The sequence below is a fragment of the Neolamprologus brichardi genome, chromosome 23, assembly GCF_056152115.1.
Source record: "Neolamprologus brichardi isolate AB-2024 chromosome 23, ASM5615211v1, whole genome shotgun sequence".
Taxonomy (NCBI): domain Eukaryota; kingdom Metazoa; phylum Chordata; class Actinopteri; order Cichliformes; family Cichlidae; genus Neolamprologus; species Neolamprologus brichardi.
In genome coordinates, this window is record NC_142125.1 from 2,301,508 (window position 1) to 2,322,617 (window position 21,110).

The 21,110-nt window shown below is 40.7% G+C and overlaps 1 protein-coding gene across 2 annotated transcripts in view; it reads right to left on the reverse strand.

Moving 5' to 3' along the window:
- The window catches only part of slc44a5b (solute carrier family 44 member 5b), a 52,761-nt gene extending 37,229 nt beyond the window's left edge, over positions 1-15,532 (reverse strand). For both annotated transcript variants that reach the window (XM_087835866.1, XM_087835865.1), the window contains exon 1: positions 15,321-15,532. In XM_087835866.1, coding sequence (XP_087691992.1) covers positions 15,321-15,357 — 37 coding nt within the window. In that variant the 5' untranslated portion in view covers positions 15,358-15,532. The remainder of the gene's footprint in view (positions 1-15,320) is intronic.
- Between the last annotated feature and the right edge of the window lie 5,578 nt (positions 15,533-21,110).

A 21,110-nucleotide genomic window follows, 5' to 3' on the forward strand; every position in this document is an offset into this window, starting at 1 on the left:
CCTCTTCTGTTTCAGTCCGTTATTACACTCTTAAATCCTACTACTTATTCCTGCGTCTTTTGGGATCTTACAAAGCTTCAAACGACGCTTCGACTATTAAATCAGTCGTGACTAGTCGACTAATCGTGGCAGCCCTAGTGTGCACCAGTAGTCCTTGTTTTTCTCGGTAGCCACATAAACCCGTTCACCACCTGCTGCAGGTTCTGTTTGGTGTAGCCCAAAGATACAGATGCAGATAAGAATCAGGCAGTGTGCAGTCTCTGAATACTGAATACCACTAAAAAGGGCGACCTTGTTTGTCTGCCTGTGAAGAAACTGTAGACAGTAAGGGCCAGGTTAGCTGGTTAGCAGCCAATGAACATTCAAAAGCTTGTTCAAGTGTAAACCTAAGGCAGACGATGCTGCTCTTTCAAATGGATGTGATGAAATAAAAGAAAAATGCTAAAGTAGGTCAACAAATATATTTGGGTGGTTGTTAATATAACTGTAAAATCTTTGTTTGGGGAAACACTTCCCTATAACAGCATCATTTCATCTCATTAACATAATATTTCAACCAATTAGACTATTAGACAAGGTAAGATTTTATTTTAATATTACAAATACGTGTCCGTCTCCACGGTGCTGGAACTATTGAGGTGAAAACAGGTTAGTCCATATGGTGAGTGGAGCTGAATCACACTGGGATCAAGGAGAGTCAGTGTTGAGGAGACAGATTGTGGTGCAATAAATGTCAGGGGGCAGTTTTTTCCAGGTTTTCCACAGCAGGGGGACCAAGTGGTCTGGCACTGGTTAAAACCCAAACCTGCCAAAACAATGCTGCAACAGGAAGTTAAAAACCCAATTTCTACAACAGCAGGAATATTCAGCAATTCAGTTCACTCATATCTAAAATAAATACCTAATATCTAGATATCTAAACAGAATCTGAATAAAATATCCAACACTAAAAAAAAATCTCACACCTCTTCATTCTAACACAGTAGCACTGAGGAGAAGGAATATGTGCCTGAGCTAAATTTAGCTTTAGCTGCTTTCCTGACTCACAACACGAGCCTGAGTATTTCCACCCGGCTGTTGTACCTTTCTCCGACCCTCAAATCAGATTTCAGCGAAGGGTTAAGAGAAAGTGTTGAAAATCATCAGCGATGCTGGGCCACCAGCAGCCTCTGCATTAGATAACAGCTGTTTAGCCTGCACTGCAGTCTGCCAGTGTAGGAGATGAGTCTGGTGGAGTTTGCTGGCCGTAGTCGGACTGAATGAGGGTCTGTAGTCAAAAATGTTCGGAAAAAGCCTGGCAGGCATGCTACACTGGGACAGCTAGAGTCGCTGTTAGCTGCATAACTGCTGGTCTCCTCTATTGACATAGTGTTAGATAATGCCACCGTGTCCTTCTGTGACGGAAAGATTTATGCACAGCCCAACAATCATGGTGGTAATCGAAAGCTCTGAGAAAATAAGGCTTCATGGGCTGAATACATCAGGATCAGACAAAGGCTTTGGCAGAAACATCTCTCCACATTTCCACTTGTATTCCTGGCTGGTCTCCCACAGCAATAGGATTTATGGATTCATTTGGAGGTGTGAGAACATGCATAAAAAATAGTTAAACACTTTCGATTATCATAAAATTAGCAGGATATCTGCATACAAGCAACTTTTGCTCTCTCATAAAAGATGTTTCAGCAGTTCCCCTACATGTTTAGGTTTGTAGAACAGCGAGTGTGACGAGGACTCTTACTGGCCTTTTACGCGCTGCTATTTTCATTGCACAACAGAAATGAGCCCGCAAGTTGAGACAAATCTTTTCTTTCACTTTACCAAGATTTCTCCTGTTGTATGTGTATCAGAAAGAAGGGGTGGTGGGTATATCATATATTCCACCCGTGATTATTGTATGGTTGTTTCTTTTGTCATCAACATATGACATGAGGTTTCTGGGCGTGCAGATCTCTGATGATCTCTCCTGGACTGCAAATACCACGGCGGTGGTAAAAAAGGCCCAGCAGCGTCTCCATTTTTTGAGAGTGCTCAGGAGGAACAACCTGGAGGAGAGGCTGCTGGTGACATTCTATAGAGCCACCATAGAGAGCATCCTAACGTACGGCATAACAACATGGCATGCAGGGTGCTCAGTTGCAGACAGGAAAGTACTGCAGAGGGTCATCAACACAGCCCAGAAGATCACTGGCTGCTCTCTGCCCAGCCTGGAGGCCATTGCAAACTCTCGGTACCTCAGCAGAGCTGGCAATATCATTAAGGACTACTCTCACCCCAGTAATCAACTGTTTGAACTATTACCAGCAGGCCGATGGTACAGGTCACATAAAACCAGGACAAACAGATTCAGGGATAGCTTCTTTCCCAGAGCTATCACCGTAGTAAATAAGCACAAAACAATTGAGCCTGCTTAACTATACCATACTTGCCATTGTCACTATATTATGCTGCTATCCTGTATATATCGTACTTATTATTGTCTGAGTACTTCGGTTGTTTTATTGTACTTTTTATATTTTACATTTATATTTATCATTGCATTTTGCACCAAGGGAGTGGCACTCCAATTTCGTTGTACTTTGTACAATGACAATAAAGGTTATTCTATTCTATTCTATATATCTTACAAAAAGATGCTGCACAGCCTGAATAATTAATGCAAGTCTTGTTATTTAGGCTACAATGAAATAGTGACTGCAGGAAAAAAAGAAACAAAACACTTTTTAGGAAACTGATGTTTTATTTCACTCAGTTTCTATCACGGCTGACTTTGGTTGGTGGTCAGTGTCAGTGGATGGTCAATCAACTTGCCTGATGCACTTTTTTATTGACCTCAAGCCACCATAACATTGTTTATGTCCCACTCTGTTTCCCAGAGTATATTTGAACGGACTAACCAGGTCTATCTGGTGACTAATTTGAACATTTTCTTTTACATTTATTCACCTCCACACCACAACCGCGACTGATTTAATAGAGCAGAATTCCCTTGATGCAATTTTGAAAACTCCGGCACATTAACCAGCTAGTCCCAGCAGGCCCCCAGGACGCTGTTGTGGGAGCCCTGGAAATCATTAAGCTACCTCTTACGAGATTCTCTTGTTGGAACTTTGGAGCCTCCAGCTCCATGATGTTGGACCGCAGCCACCGAAGGTAGCTGTAAAAATCTGCTGCCAGTTTCTACACTACTCTAACCAGAAACTGCAGGAGGTGGAAAACTGGATTTCTACCTGCTAGATCAAACTCACCAAGGCGGCAGAGCAGAGCAGACTACCACTGCCAACTCCGAACCCAACAACATGTTTATTGTTTAGTGAATGCACACAAGCCAGATCTATGCTAAAAATATAATTTTAAGGGACATCTGTGGACAATTTCATGATCAATATAAACCAATAAGCTATTAACTCGTCAGCTCTTTGCCTCTCCGTTTTGCCTCTCTGTGCTCACATATACTGCATTTCAATACAGCTCCATTTCTAATAAAGCTGTTCTCATATGCACATTTTTCTGTTTCTTCTGGGAGGGAACAAGCATAGAATAATGACTTGGATGTGGCCAATTAACTACGTATTAGTTCACTGACACAAGACATCTTTTTCAAGCCGCTGCGCTGCACTGCTGAAATCCTGTATTTACATTTAAAAATAACTGCTCAAACAAAATGTTAGAAGCAACAGACTTAACTTCTGATCAGCTGCTGTGCTGTCAAGTGAATAGAGCAGGGCGATATGACCAAAAATATTTATCACGATATACATTTGAAAATTTGCGATAACGATATAACTGACGATATAATTGACACTAGACAAAATACTTTACAACTCCACAACTTTATTAGTGCAAAAAACCATCAATGTATTTTCACTTAAACAAGCAGCTGTTTTTTATGTGCATTAAAGTTATATAAAAATGTAACAGTGCAAATGCAAATTCCTTGCGGACAGTTTAACCAAAAGGCATTTCCAGTGGAAACTGGCCGACATATCCTCAGCATAACCATGTGTAATATCCACAAAACTTAAAAAGAGGTTATACACACACAATACGGTAATATTATGTTGAAGCACAGTACGTATCACTCCGCGAGGCTCCGCCTACGATAGCCGTAATGCTCCGACAATCCATCAAGCGGTGCGGCTTCGTAGCTTAGCAAAGTCGAACTAAAACATTTGACAGATTTTCGAGCGCCGTGTACATAAAATCGTTTCGAGGTCAGTAAACACAACCAGAGTTCATACATAAGGCACACGGGATTATAAGGGGCTCTGTCGACTTTCAGAAAAATCAAAGGATTGATTTTAAGTGCGCTGTATTTTCCAAACAACACGGTAATAACGACGCCCGCTAGCATGCTCTACCAAAAATAGTGCTTTGTTGACGGACAAAAGCTAAACCAGTTCCACCACTGAAGCTGCAGCATTTTTACAAACCAGTTCTGGTTCATCCGTTTCATTCAACGATCCGCTTTCGCCCTTTTTATTCTCCGTCGCCGCCATGCTTTTTCCGCCGTGCGCGTATGAAAACAAAGGCACTACGCATGCGTGTTTTACCCATATTCTAGGGCTGCACGATTCATCGTTAGAAAATCGCGATCTCAATTCATACTTATGTGCGATCTCATTTCCAAATGACAACGATTAAAAAAAAAAAGACGACAACGATTGTACCGCATTTTGATCCGGGACGTAATCTGCATGAAAACGAGCGCTCACTCTTCCTGCTCAACCAATGACAAGGGCGGAGCCTTATACCACGTGATACAGAAACTGTGCCATGTGATGCTAAAATTGGCAGGAAAAAACAACGGAGAGCACGTCAGGGATGACGAGAAAGTGACCGTCCCGGTCAACCACCCAAACATCAATAACGGGAACCTTATACAGCGCTTCCCTATACCCGTCGAACTCCCGCAGGCACAAAGAAACTACGGAGGCTATCACTTATCACCTGACCAAAGATATGGCTCCATCAACACTGTGCAAAACGAGGGATTTAGGAAAACAATCAACACCCTAGACAAACGCTACACAGTGCCGTCCCGCAACTATTTTTCTATTGTTGCACTACCTGCTCTATACACGCAGTGTCGAGCAACGGTGGAGACGGAAGTTCAAGGAGTACAACATTTTGCAGCAACGACAAAATGTGAGACATTTGTTGTTTTTATGTTTATTTATTGTTTTATGTTCAGTCTCAACTGTTACGAAGTTGATGTGCAGTTAATAAGTGCAATAAATATTTATACTGGAAAAGAAAATCGTGAGAGAATCGTGATCTCAATTCTAAGCAAAAAAATCGCGATTCTCATTTTATGCAAAATCATGCAGCCCTACCATATTCTATCGCGATATTTCATTTTCTTATCGTTGCCCAACATTACACCGGTATTACCATGAACGGTATGATATGGCCCAGCCCTACAAGTGAATGCTGCTCTCATTGGTTCTCAGGTACTCGCATATACGTCTTCCTGAAATGGTGTAGGCAGCAGGATGATCTGATATCGTCGTGTTGGTGTTCCCAATCATCATGAAAATGTTGTTCCAGGTTCAACATTGCAAGTGACCAATCACATTATTGTGACGTTATTCTTTTGCGCACCAACCCATTCGTGCATTTATGAAATTCCAATGTTGCAAGGACAATATCAATTCTGCTTAGCGTTTATTAAAGGGTTAGGGTCAGGGTTAGGGTCCGTTGTTCGGCGGACAAAGGCGGTTTCTCGCAGCTTAAGTACAGTTTTTTGTTTTACGCCGGTTTTTCCCGAAGTCGCAAAAGTATGACATCACAACATTCTGATTGGTCACTTGCAATGTTGATCCTGGAACAACCTTTAGTATGATGATCTGGGAACAACACCAAAACGAGGATATCAGATCGTGCAAGGCAGCAGTAGCCCTGCTGGATTTTGGGCGATCGTGGCTCAAGAGTTGGCAGTTCGTCTTGTAATTGAAAGGTTGCCGGTGCGAGCCCCGGCTCGGACAATTTCGGTCGTTGTGTCCTTGGTCAAGACACTTCACCTACCGCCTACTGGTGTTGGCCAGAGGGGCCGATGGCGCGATATGGCAGCCTCGCTTCTGTCAGTCTGCCCCAGGGCAGCTGTGGCTACAACTGTAGCTGCCTCCACCAGTGTGTGAATGAATAGTGGAATTGCAAAGCGCTTTGAGGGTCTCGAAAAGTGTTATATAAATGCAATCTATTATTATTTAAAGCTACAGATACTGCAACAGCCCACTGGAACAGCGAACCAAAGAAAAGCATATAGAGAGATGGAAGAAAGAATGATCTGTGCTTGAAAGACACATTTTGGAGATATGTGAGACTTGCGTTAATGTGTTAAAAGGGGTACGATATGGGACCTTCAAGGCCCATATTTACTGTCAGATTCTGAAGTGCAGGATGTGCTAACACTGACTACAGAAAATCAACTTCAAAGTGACAGCGCTGGAAGCAAACCAGATCTAACAGCTGCCCTGGAGTGATAGGACTTCTGAGAAAAGTCAGAGAAGCAGTTCATTTCAGTGCATTTCAAAATTTAGGAGAATAACCTGCAGACTTACCTCCTTTGAGTCACTTGCTCAGAGAATACACGCACATTTATTGCGCTACATCATATATCGATTACCACACATAAAATGGGTGGAAATATTAACTGCGGAGTACAGCATAACACACCCTCCAGACTACAACTTGTTCACTTCCCTTAACCCGTTTCCACCCTTCCCAGGGTTACTCAGCTTGTAGCCATAAACACATCCAACATCAGCACAGGCAGACACAGGCACCAGTGTCCCCTGGCTCCACTGTCCAACACAGGCCTCTTTCATACAGTGGTCAGGCAAACAGCTCGAACACTGCAGGTGCTCTGCATGGGTTGGGTCAAAGGAGCCATTTGGAAAGGACTATTTTTTTTGTTGTTTTCACTCTCTGTATTCATCCACATTTCCAGGAGCCGGAGAGAGTGAAGTGCTGAGAGATTTCACTTCTGTCAGAGCTACGTCGGGTTAGAGTGTTAGATCCAGCAGTCGTTAAAAAGAAAAAGAGAAAACAGAAATTTTAAAAATGCAGCATAATGATGTTGCTCGGCAGGGGAGGCATAGTCTGTAAGTCTGAATGCTGTGTACAGTATATTCATTCATATTTGATCAAAGCACTGGCTTTTGCCAATCCATAGAGGAAAGCAACATCAGTAATATGGCTTTGGGATTTTGTGTTTTCCTGTAGTCTTTATTTAAAAAGCTACGCATATTCAGGTTTCTTCTGCATGACACAGTAGCAACAGACCTACTTGGGTGGATTAACTATAAAAGGAGATACCAGGATTATCTGTAAAGCACAGGTTTATTGTCAAGGTTTCATAGTTGAATCAGGAAATGCACACGTAGGATCACACAGGGTCACGAGGCCAAACATTAACTTGCAAGTCTCCTACAGTTTCCTGCAAAAAACACAATAATCTGTTCTGAAAGAATCAAACAGTTACATCAGAGGACTTAGTTTTGTTTGTTTGTTTAAAAAAGGAAAGAAAAATCTCTATGTAGCATCATCTCACGCTGTTTCTCTGCCTTTCTTCTGTACAGAATCATATTTCTTCCTTTCTTGTACTTTCTCTCTTTGGAGTACAGTACAGCCTTTAAAGTGCTTGTTTCCTCATCGTAACAAGACAACAACATCTCAAGCTCTGGTTTAGGTTTACGTACTGGAGTCCCTTAGGATCCTCTTAAATCTTAGCAGATGGTCAAGAACTGTACTTGGAGTATCTGACTTGCTAGTCCTCTGAGTTAATTCCTACTAGTAAATAAAGAGCATTTACTGGGCACATAGTGGTAACTGACATCCTTTCAAGCAGTGAGAACAGTGGGACACGGGATGGGATTCAGCCCCCGAGAGGGGTGTCAGCATCTGAGTGTCGGATGCTGACAGCTTGGCCTGCTGCTCCAAGCAGAAAAGTAGCAGTATTGTATCTTTGTGACCTTGGTTACTTCTGCTGGAGCCTTCAGGCATGTCAGTGGCAGCCCTGGGTTTCTGTGACCTGAGACTCGCAACTGCTACTGTAGATTAGTGACATGCTCAACTGGCTTAGGTCAGGATTTATAAAGACTTAAGAGTTAAGAGGATAAATCTCAATATCCAAATACACAGTAAATCAAGGTGAGAAAACACATATTTAGTAAGGGTGGGGGAAAAAATCGATACTGTGTAGTATTGTGATATTTTGTTTGCTAATAATGTATCGATACAGGGACAGCAGAAATTGATATTTTGTTACAAAAAGGTTTTTGTGCTCTGACTTCAGAGCATGTTGATCCTTTTTCTGAGCAAGAATCCTGACATTCCTTCACTGTCCAAATGTGTTTAACTTGTTTTTGGCAGCAATAAACATGACAGTTTACTTATTTTAATTTAAGACATGTTTTATTTTAATGAAGTTTAAACTTTTTTATTTAATGCAAAATTATACTTTGTTTTAATTTACTTTCAAATTCTTCAGTTGCTGAAGGGGCTGCATAGTTTTCATAAACTGCATAGTTCAGAATAGCTATAATTGTACCAGATGGTTGATTCAGTTAAGTTGGACTAGACTGTAATACAAACCGTTCAGTTTGTCAACAATAAAACTGAAATGAGAGAAAGACTGAGTGTGAGACTTTGATATTAGAGAAAATGAATATTGATAAAGTTTACCTTTATGTACAGAATCTGAATATCGCAAAATATTTTTAAAAAATTGCCATAATATCGTATCGTGCGTTAAGTATTGTGATAATATCGTATCATGGGATGTATGGTGATTCCCACCTGTAATATTTAGGGTGTCATACTCTACATACAGAAAAAAAGGCCATACTCCTGCAATTACCCACTCTTTCTTTCACAGTGCCTCTGTGGTGGTGTATGAGGCAGCCTTCGCCTTTAAAGACAACGAAAAACGAACTGATCAGCTCTGATAATTAGTATATGTGGAAAAAGTTACCATATATAATCCTAATAATCATATATAATCCTACCCTTTAGGCAGGATTGTTTGCAAGACTTAGGAAAATTAGATTTTAAGATTTCTGTAATCATCGAATGACTAATTGAGTTTTTTTCCTGTTTATGCGCCTCATCTCATTTTACACATTAAAGTTTAACAAGTTTTATGTGAAGCATGATGCAATTGCGCTTTTAGGACTAGCAGCACAGTAGGAAGGATGTAACACTGCTATTAAAAAATGTCATCATATGCACTGTTTTCTACTGCTATATTTCTTTAAATAAAAGGCAAACTGCTGAAGCTCGAAGGGATGAAATGCTTCGCAGAAATAAAATCCAGGTCTGTCAATTTAGTCGGTCGTTAAATGTCAAGCACCTGGCTTGTAGAACTGTAATAATTAGTCCATTAATATATTAGGTGATTAAAGCAAATTAATTGATATTAGTTTAATAACTTCAGTCACTTATAAGCAAACATTTAAAAACATTTGCTGACTTCACTGTCTCAAATGCATAACTTTCCGCTCATCTTCTCTGTTTTTAGGCATACTAATTGCAAAAGCTCTTCTCCAAGGGAGGTTGGTCCACACGTCCATTGTTGACACTGCTGTAAGGAGCAGCAGCCACTAGGTGGTTGGTCCCTTAACCAAATGGTGGGCAGCAGAGGTGAAGGGAGCCATCAAGCTGAAGATGGAGTCCAAGTGAGCTGTGGTGGCTTGCGGCAGCTGACAGTTACCGACAGGCTAAGTGGAATTTGAATATAGAAGTAGCTGAAGAGAAAACTGGGATGTGGGAGTAGTTTGGTGAGGCCTTGGAGCAAGATCGGTCATCCTAGAGGGAATTCTGGCAAACAATCAGGTAACTCAGGAAGGGCAAGAGGTGTAAGGAAAGCGTCTGGACTTCTTTAAGTTGCTTGAAGACGTTTCACCTCTCATTCAACAAGCTTCTTCAGTTCTAGGTTCAAATGGTGAAGAGTCCGAGATTTAAGCCTTGTGGGAGTGTGCCCCCTAATGATCCTCTACCTAATCACACGAGCCAAGGTGCGAAAACAGGTGTAGGTCACAATCAGTTCTTAACTTTTATGTATAGAATTTCTAGGTGGAGCCTATTGGCAAAAGGTTTCTGCATTGGCGGCCTCAGGATCACATTTCTTCTCTTTGCAGATGATGTCATTCTTCTGCCTTATCAGGCAGTGACCACCTGCATAAATTAAGGTGGTTTGCAGCTGAGACTAAAGCAACTGCGATGAGAATCAGCATCTCCCACTTTAATACACTGATGCTCATTCAGAAAAGTGTGAAGTACTAACTCTAGTTACTGACAGACGTATTCGTGCCACAGCTGCACTCCTGCAGGAACCACATGAGGTGGTTCGGTAAACTGACTAGGATGCCTTGTGGACACCTCCTAGGTAAGACATTTTAACCACGTGCTACTAGGCCCACACTGCAGAGATTATCCCTCTCAGCTGACCTTGGAAAGCCTCGATGAGCCAGAGGAGGTGGCCCAGGATAGGGAGGTCTGAGCGACTGCTGCCCTGTGATCCAAATCTGGATCAATGGCAGAAAATGCATGGATTGTTTGAGTACAGGTAGCCATGCTGTCGGGCACACAAGTCTTTTCTACTTCCACTGATCACCCAAGACTCAAAACAACTCAAGACTATGTGCCTGGCATGGGTCTTTGGGTTGTGTTTCATAAGTCACTTTCAGTGTCACTTATCCTTTTAGTCCTAAATAAACACTGACTATATTTGTGGAGTGGAGATTTGAGTTTTGCTTGTTTTGCCCACGAAAACCTCTCTGCTAAATGTCTTTTTCACAGACTCAAATGAACGGCCATCCAGTATTATGCAAAAGTGAATCTCAGAAAATATTTACTGACACACCCTATCATAAGTGTGAATAATATAGTTCACATTTCAGGCACTGGCATGGCTATTGCTTAAGAAAATGCACACAACAGCACATGCTCTTGTTAAAAATAACGAGAAGAAATGCCACAAATACTAACAAAATCCTCTGCAGGGTGAGCATTAGTCTTTATTTGAAACAGGTATTTGGAGTGAATAGTGTCACTTAAAAAGCCTTTAATAGCACTTAGTCTAGGGTGCAAAATGGGCCATTCAGCCGCAACCTTCTCCAACTGCAATTTCACACGAAGATACTGTGAATGTTTCGATTATAAACCATTGCCCTCAGCTTCCTGTCAAGAGTCTGCATTGACTCAGTATAAAAATGCAGCGTTTAGGGAAGCTGCCCATGCGAGAAATTTGTTAATTAACAGTGTGCCCGACTCAACACTTTCTGTGGTGAATGGTACTCATATCTATACTGTTACTTACAAAGCTGTCACAGAATGATTATGAGCTACTCTCCTATTTTTCTGACTGACTGAACATTTACAGTGAACACTTGCTACATAGTTAGAAATGTTATATAATAAACTGGACTCAAGAGAACACTTGAATCGGACTATTAAGCAAATATAGGACAGTTGAATGTGAAGGATATTATGGCTCTTTGCATTATGTTGCTCTTTTTCTTACAAATACAATCATTAATAAGCTTAACTTTATATTAGGGTAGGTAACAGTGTGACATTAGTAAAATAAACTGAAGTGCTCATCATTGAGTCATCATGAAGGTCTTCAGCCTTATCAGTCTTTTTGGACTTTTAGGGTTACTCACTATGTGCTGTACCATACCACCTTTATTTATAAAGCACTTTAACATAAAACCAGAGTTCACAAAGTGCTGTACATGCTAATAGCATAAGTAAAGAAAATTAAAATGAGATAAGATAAAAATAAATAACTAAAAAAACTAAAATAAATTGAAACATGTTAAAACAAATTGGGTCAACCCCTCTAATCGATGCCAAAGGCTTCAGCGGATAAATATGTTTTAAGAAGACTTTTAAATTCAGAAAGAGAAGAGGCCTGCCTAACATGCAAGGGTCGATCATTCCACAACTTTGGAGCAACTACAGCAAAAGCACGATCACCTTTAAATTTATACTTAGTTTTCGGTACCTTAAGGAGCTGCTGATTGGCGGACCTAAGGGAACGGGCAGGTGTATATGGTTGTAGTAGCTCCGAGGGGTGGGGGGGGTGGGCAGGCCATTAAGAGATTTAAAAGCAAATAAGAGAATTTTAAAAACAATCCTAAGATGTACAGGTAGCCAGTGGAGTGAAATTAAAATTGGGGTAATGTGCTCAGACTTTTTTGTTCCAGTTATTGTGCTGCAGCATTTTGCACAACCTGCAGGCGCCTAATGGACGCATCACTAACCCCAAAATAAAGTGCGTTACAATAATCCAGCCTAGAAGTAACAAAGGCATGGATTACTAGGGGTGGGGAAAAAAATGGATACTGTGTAGCATGGTGATATTTTGTTTGCTAATAATGTATGGATACAGGGACAGCAGAAATCGATACTTTGTTACAAAAAGGTTTTTGTGCTCTGACTTCAGAGCATGTTGATCCTTTTTCTGAGCAAGAATCCTGACATTCCTTCACTGTCCAAATGTGTTTCACTTTTTAATGGCAGCAATAAACATGACAGTTTACTTATTTTAATTTAAGACATGTTTTATTTTAATTTAGTTTAAAACTTTTTTATTTAATGTAAAATTATATTTTGTTTTAATTTACTTTCAAATTCTTCAGTTGCTGAAGGGGCTGCATAGTTTTCATAAACTGCATAGTTCAGAATAGCTATAATTGTACCAGATGGTTGATTCAGTTAAGTTGGACTAGACTGTAATACAAACCGTTCAGTTTGTCAACAATAAAACTGAAATGAGAGAAAGACTGAGTGTGAGACTTTGATATTAGAGAAAATGAATATTGATAAAGTTTACCTTTATGTACAGAATCTGAATATTGCAAAATATTTTAAAAAATTGCGATAATATCGTATCGTGGGATGTATGGTGATTCCCACCTCTATGGATTACTGTCTCAAAATGCTGTTTCGATAAGATAGGCTGTAATCCACAAAACAGATGTTTTAGTGTGTGAAACTTTACTTTCCAGTGTAATTCAACAATATCATGATGTACAGTATTCTGGTGTTAAATTTAAAAAACCCAAAAACCTTTACATTGCTCCTTTGCCAAGCTAGCCGTTTGAATAAAAGCACCAGGGAGTCAACAACATAAAGTAGCTCTAGTAACGAGGTGGTTAGATGCTATTAAGGCTAAATTACATCCCCTAATTAATTGCTGCCTTCTAATCCATCAATGCAATAGAATATAAGTGCAGGTACACTAAACGCTAACCGTATTCTGTACATTAATAATGTATACAAAGTTGTACACGTGTTTGCTTCAGTTAGCCTGTTACTCGTGGCATTTTACACATGTCAGGTTTATGATGCGCTGCAAAGTACCAGCTTAAAATTGTGAACAGGACCTGACTGGAGTCTGACATTCCCAGTGGTGAGCTGTATGTCTGTGGAGAGCACTGAGAATCAACTACTGCTGACAGGCTGTAGTCTTGACTGGCAGAGTGCTGGAGTCATGAGGTCTGGGGGACAAACAGGGGCAGAATATAGGGAGGAAAAAACAAAACAGCTATCCCCATTAGAAGCTGTCAGGAGCAGACCTGACAATGCCTGTGCTGCTCTGAGTTATTTAGTGGGCATTGCGACTGTGTACAATTTGATCAACGATTCATGATAAAATGCATTTGTACTTGATAATAATGCAGAAGGCTGCGTGAAAACCGATAACAATGACGTATCATCTATCAAATTAAGTTCTGCATCATCCCAGCGGTTGAACCGAATAACTGACACATATCTTTTGGTATACCTTTGATTCTTTCTCACATTTCTCACATAAAAGGGCCGAAGATTTGGCCTATCACTGTGGCAGATAGCTTTGTCTGGATTTCAATGACACCGTAGTTTTGCTTTCAGTAGCCCAATAGAACCAGATGAAAAAAGGAGTAAATCTGTGAGAGGGGAAAAAAGGTCAATCATTCAATAGAGAGAAAAAATAGTATTAGCTAGGGAACTCTTTGTTTCATAAAAATACTCTACTGTCTGTGTAGCATCTGGTGTTGATAAAGGATTATATTGTTTTGATGAACAACATGATTACTCAAGCGGGTTAATGGACAGTGGATCTGCACATGGATTATATATTCCATTATATGCCTGCAGGGGCAAAAACATGCAAGTGGGAGAGAAGAAATATCCTTTGTTACAGAAGAAGGACAATTCGCTGTTAACCTTTACTGTAAGACACATTATCTGGAATGCTAAATTAGGAAACAATGAAAAAACACTACACCTCAATTATTCCTGTACATTTTATTTAAAACCCCAAATGTTGTTGGACGTCAAATAGGCTAAACAGTTCTCAGGAGTGGACACTGGTGACCTACCTTGCTTAAGTCCCTGTAAATCACAGCAGGGAATATTAATCGAGATTGAAAGGATTACACAGAGTAAGCAGGGGACTAGTTAACTTCAAATGACAAATGCATTAGGTGACTGTCACACGAAGGCATTGTCAGCTTTATAAAAAGCTTTAGATGGAATTATCATCTGACTGTTCCAACTAAAATATCATTAAGTATTACGATACAATGATTTTATAACGAGCCTGCCTCTAATTAGCTACTTAGTTGGTCTTTTATCATAAAACATGATCATCTTTTGGCTTTGGATTGGTGTAGGACAAAACAAAGCAATTTGATGACATCATCTGGAGCATCAGAAAAAAAAAACGACGGGCATTTTTTTCCCCTTCTAACTAAAAATTGATCAATTAATCGACAAAATTGTGTTCAGATTAATCGATAATGGTGGCTAACTGCAGCTCCCACTAAAACCCTAAAGCTGTCCCGTTGTCATGATGTTATACAGCAGTTATAGAGCATAAACACATCGGCGTTGACAACAAAGGCGACATAATAAGTGGAGCAGAAAGTGGAGATGGGACTATTCTCCTACCGTGGGCACTTTTACACCTGGTAAACAAAGCGAGGCAGAAGATCACAGCACTGCAGTTAATCAAAGCCAGACACACGGATTCTTTTCGAAGCATATCCTGCAACCAAACTCGAAAACACGTCCTTCTACTTATTTGAGCCAACATCCGTTTGAAATGTTGTCACACCGTTACTGCGTATTTCACGCCAATCTTTAAATAGCCCTACAATAGTTAGCAGCTGATAGTGCAAGCTAGCTACCGTCCCTGAACGCACAGCGAAGGGTTAATAATAAAGACTCGGGCCAAAGAAGATATTGTTATATCCTGCTGTCATAACGTTACACGGTACAAAGGCAGAAAAAAAATCTCCTACAACAAAGACAACCCGACTCACCATAGTAAGAGGTGGGGATGTCCGTTTTTCTAGCCATGGCACTTAGCAGGACAGATGCAGCACCGTCGTCTTGGTTTTGGAGACTGCATATGAGAGACGAGGTGAACCCCAGCTGTTTCAATGCCTCCCAGTAGTCCCGTCGTGAAATAAACACAGAGGTCTCGGGCTCTTGGTCGGAGGATGCTTCGGCCACGCAGCTGAGCGTCAGCCGTGTTTACAGCGCGACGTCATTAATTATTCCAAAACGGTCTTAAAGGGGACGCCGCGCACCCCGGGCCCCTGTCCCGCTCCCCTTTGTTACATTCAAAGCTCTCTCACACACGCAGGATATTGTGCAGTTTGGGCATCAGGCAGCAGCCGATTTAAGCAGCTGGTGAACTGCTAGCTGTTAGCACGCTTCCTGCGCCTGCAAAAGGAGCAGCCGCTACTTGTGTTAATTAATAATACAGTCATTTTTGCAGCTTGTATTTTTAGGCAGTGGCCACTCTGTCCGCACTGAGCCGTCCAGTGGAGAAATACTGACCTCAGCTGGGTTTTTCGTCACATTGCACATCTTCCTGAAGACACCAAAAGACAGAAAACTGCCAAAAAAATCTGAGAGGTTCAGGTTTGCAAGGCATCGGTTTGAAATGTTAAAAATCACCTAGTGTTCGACATTGGAATCACAGTCAGCCTTGAAAATAAATGATGCTGAGGAGGCCAGCTGCACAAGACGTACCTTTGTGAGCGCATAGCAGAGATAATAAACTGCAAAACGTGTTTGCATGTTTTGAGAAATGTGGTGAAAGAAAGCCACTTCTCAGTCTTGCACTCATGGAAAAACATTGATTGTGGGTATTGTATGTCCACTCAGGATGTGGAGACTAACCAGGAAATCAATGAGCAGAAGAGCTGATTGGTCACCATACCTATTAAAGCTGAAACCTCAGAGATCAGCCCTGGATGTTACCTCCATTATAATGGAATATAATCACCTTTTAATGACAGTATATCTGAAATGTTAATACCTAATGAGAAACTGGACCGGGCATTTGTATTAAACTGACATCTAAAAAGTGATGTCTCTCTTAGAGTGCTGTGGATGAAAGTAATGAGAGCTCAGGCTGCCAAAGGCTGGTCATTAAGAAGGGATTGACTTCCCGGGGACAGATTGCATGTTGATGTGGCAGATTCACTGCCAGTAGCACACCAGGAGAATCAGAATCACATTATAGCCAAGTGCAATAAAGTAAATGTAGGACAATTTGTCTTTGTGACATTGGTGTAGGACAATAGTTTCTCAGCTTTTTATGGATGAGAACAGTTTAAATGAAACAACACAAAGATCCAACCGAGACCCTCAGGCGTGACTAATACAAAGGATAGTGAAATATATATATATATATATATATATATATATATACACACATATTGCCTCTGTTCCCAGCATAGCTTGGTCAACAGAAGAACAGAATTTAAGTGCTTGTGTTTCAATCTTGAGAAGGGTGAGAAGTTCGGCCATCCGGGAGGGGCTCAGAGTAGAGCCACTGCTGCTCCACATCGAAAGGAGCCAGCTGAGGTGGTTCAGGCATCTGATAAGGATGCCCCCTGGGCGCGGTGTTCCAGGCATGTCCCACCGGGAGATGCCTGGAACCCAGGAACCCAGGACACGCTGGAGAGATTATATCTCTCAGCTGGCCTGGGAACGCCTTGGTGTTCCCCCGGATAAGCTGGAGGAGGTGGCTGGGGAGAGGGAGGTCTCGGCCTCTCTGCTTAGGCTGCTGCCCCCGCGACCCGGCCTTGGATAAAGCGGATGAAGATGAATGGATGGTGTTTCAATCTTAGATTTTTTCCATGCTTTATATCTTTGAACTTCTTTTTTATCAGTGCCAGATGTGCCTTTGGATTTTAAATAGATTGAAAAAACGTCAAATGGAGCCTATTTTTAAAGCACTGCTAAAAACATGTTTTTTCTACATTAACTAGTTAATAATAATAATAATAATAATAATAATAATAATAATAATGGATTGCATTTATATAGCACTTTTTAAAACCCTCAAAGTGCTTTACAATTCCACTATTCATTCACTCTCGCATTCACACACTGGTGGAGGCAGCTACAGTTGTAGCCACAGCTGCCCTGGGGCAGACTGACAGAAGCGAGGCTGCCATATTGTGCCATCAGCCCCTCTGGCCATCACCAGTAGGCGGTAGGTGAAGTGCCTTGCCCAAGGACACAACGATCAGGACAGACAGAGCTGGTGATCGAACCGGCAACCTTCCGGTTACAAAATGAGCTTCCCAATGCCCTGAACCACGTTCGCCCCAAATAGAATCGAATGTTGTCAATATTTGTGCATTACTAAATCTGAAAAAAGAAAGAAAAATCTTAATAACGAAAGTGAATCTTTAACTTGCTATGTGTTTAATGATAGAGCTATGAAGAAGTTATCGAATCAAGCAAAGAATCCATTTATTGGCAGCACTGGGAAAGCTCATGAGCCCTGCGAGGGCTGAATAAGAACAATAACACGATTCGTACAGTAGGTCGACTGTGGCTCCCTGCTAACTGTATTATCCAGAGTTTCCATTTGCATCCATCTCCTCCACTGTCATTCAGTGAAAGACATGGATGCCACCAGCTTGCTTATTGCATAATCATGAGGGTACAGAACAGATGCAGTCACATTTTACGCTGTTTTTTCCCACCTTATGAAAAACAGGTAATTTCTTTTTCCACATCAGCTCTCCTCTTGCAGCTCGGAGAGTGAGTTTTTTGTTTGTTTGTTTGTTTTTACTTTTATAATCAGAGGCAGAAGGCGATGCTTTTAACACAATCACTCTTTGTCTTTTTCTTTCAGTGGTTACAATTGCTGCAGTTTCAATCAACTCCGCAGACACTTACAAATTGAAACCCTCCATGAGTTCATTCATAAAGGGTAATTTAGTGCCGATGTACAGACCGAGCATCGCCGTACTGATGAGCAAAACAAGTACAGAGTGCAGCAGGTCATTGGTATAGTGTTTTTTCAATCAGTTGGATAAACACAACAAATCTGAGAGACATACATTGCACAATGTGTAACAGGAAATTGCATCTGTGATTGGTGAGGATGGCGGACGAGGAGTCAATGATCTTTGTGTAAGGGGAGACAATTTACAAAGAGAATGGACACTTTGTGTTTCCTGGGTTTCACAATGCCAGAGCTTGTATCCAGCTTTTGATTCTCTCTCTTTTGTGTGATAAGTATAGGCTCCAGTGTTTGTCTGGGAGAAAGAGAGTGCAATAACATTTTAATTGCCACACCAACACCTGCACCATTCTTATCTTCAGGTGCGTTACAGACTTATTTTGGTAATACAGCTAAACCGGTGCATTGGTTTTTCAAATCATTTATAAGGATACTACTGGGTATTTCACTTTCTTCACTATTATTCATCACTTTGCAATAATAAGGCAATAATTATAATGTTATATAAAGTATCTTATAGGCAGCTCTGCTGGAGAGAAAATAAAATGTCATAACACTTTTAATTAAACCGGTGAATATACATGAAGATGCTCAGCTCTGATTCATTTACACTGTTGTCAAACTTTTCAGCGTTTTACTCTTTAACATAAACAACTTTGTTAACTGGGGAGGTACGAGCACTGTCTCGACTTTTAGCTTTTTAGATGTCACCCGTGCACTCTTCAAACTGGGGACAATATAACGAGTAATTGCTATTGGCACAGCAAACAGGTGCAAAGAGAGCAGATTATTTCCTTCATATTGTGTTTGGCTAAACACAGCCAGACTGCTGCCTGGCGCCTCACCGGATAGGAGGTTGGAGTTAATTAAAAAAGGTTTTGTTCCACAGACATTTGCCTTGCTTTGCTTGCCGTGTGCTCCCTGAGGCTGTGTTTCGAGATGCGTTTGAGACCTCGGGGACTCGTCTAATCAAAACACACAGACTGCTAGCCACCTAATCCTCAGGATTCACGATAACAAGGTGCTGTATGAGACACTGCTCCTTGGTGTTGCAGATAATTTGGCGATTACAAATAGTCTACCGGTGGTGTAGACTTCTATCATCTAGTGCCACAGCAAAAAAAGTCAATAAGAAAAACTCTTTACAAAACTAAGGTGTGAATGTTATAATCACAGATGGCCGATTACTTTTTTCAAGTAACAAGTAAAGTAAGGGATTACTATTGCAAAAACGGTAATTAGATTACCGTTACTTTCCCAGGAACGCTGCGTTACTGCGTTACTAAAATCGTGATTTTTTTTGCGAGAATGTCTCATGACAGTGACGTAAGCGAGTGCGACGTTCGTGACAACAGCTGTGTGCAGATCAACAATGGATCATATATCGAGTGCAGAGAGAGTATGAGCGTGCAGCGTTTAAAGCGTGGAAGTACTGACCTTACTTTGAGTTTGATTCCATAAAAAGTGACAAAAACATTAGTGTCCGTTGTGCGTGGGAAGAAAACTTCTTTTTACAGCGAAAAAACCCCTAAACTTCCAAACAAGCACCGAGTAGCTACGACGTAATGGGAAACTCACAGAGAAACTCGCGGATTCTTCCACTGACCGCTGCACACCTGCACCAGGGTAACCCTCCGCCTACCCCACTCCTGCTTTACAGGTGAAAATAGAGCAACAGGACCGCTAGTCTTTGACTTTATTTATTTTCTGCTGCGTTTTACTTGCATCTATTTGAAAGACTGAGTGTAAACACACAAAATATTTTATTTTATGTGCTGGAATGTGCAGAAAATAGGTTTAAATGTTAAACAAATTTCTTCCAGTCAGAGAATGTTGCAGATAATTAAATTTTTGCTTGATGCATAAAGTTAAAAGATTAAAACTAATAAAACAAGTTTTAAAAAGAGACTTTTCCATTTGATTACATTTTGTATGATGATTATGCAGAAAAAGTAGAATTGGGCTGAAAGATCTATCGCTTTATCACCTATTCAGGTTGTAAATCGTGTTTTTAAAAAGTAACTAAACTAACTAAGTAATTAATTACTTTTGAAAATAAGTAATCAGTAAAGTAATGTGATTAATTTTTTGGGGAAGTAATTAGTTACTGATTACTTTTTTCAAGTAACTTGACCAACACTGCTCCTAACAGATTTGTTGTATTTTGTCAGAATCTCTAGAATCAGACTTAGTAGACAAAGAAAAACTTACAAATATGATAGAAGCACAGGTGTGGATTGGGTAATGTGTGGAGTTGAACCACACTGAGTCAGGAGGAGAGTCAGTCTATGAGAAAGACTGTGGGGAAGTGAGCTGTAGCTATGGAAGAGTATAACTTCTTAATTGTCTCCAGATATGTCAGCTTTCAATAAGCCATAAAACAGCTGCAGTTTTAGCTTAAAGCGTTATTTAAATAAGTAACTCTACAGATTTTACATATCAAAATAGGTTTAAGTTAGTTTTGCAAATGTAGTGGAAAAAATTATTTAAATTATTTTGTGACTTCAGGAGTACCTGAAAGAAATTTCATGCACTGGATCAAGTAATGCCTCGAGGCTGATGGCTCAAAACTACACGTGGTGCTCGTCACCCAACACAAGCAAATCTCCGGTCCAGCAGTCGCCAGTGGAATTATGATGAGCAGTAAGAAGAAAAATGAGGCCAGTGATGATAAGATGACATTTGCTTTTTTGGCTCTGAACACTGAATCAATTTCGATCAAACCCTCCTCCACAGACTGCAGTGATGATTTGGTTTAGTACTTCTTTAAAATACATAATAATGTTAAGCACAGCATGTCCTTCAAATGACTTTTAAAACTTCTGAGAAAAAAACA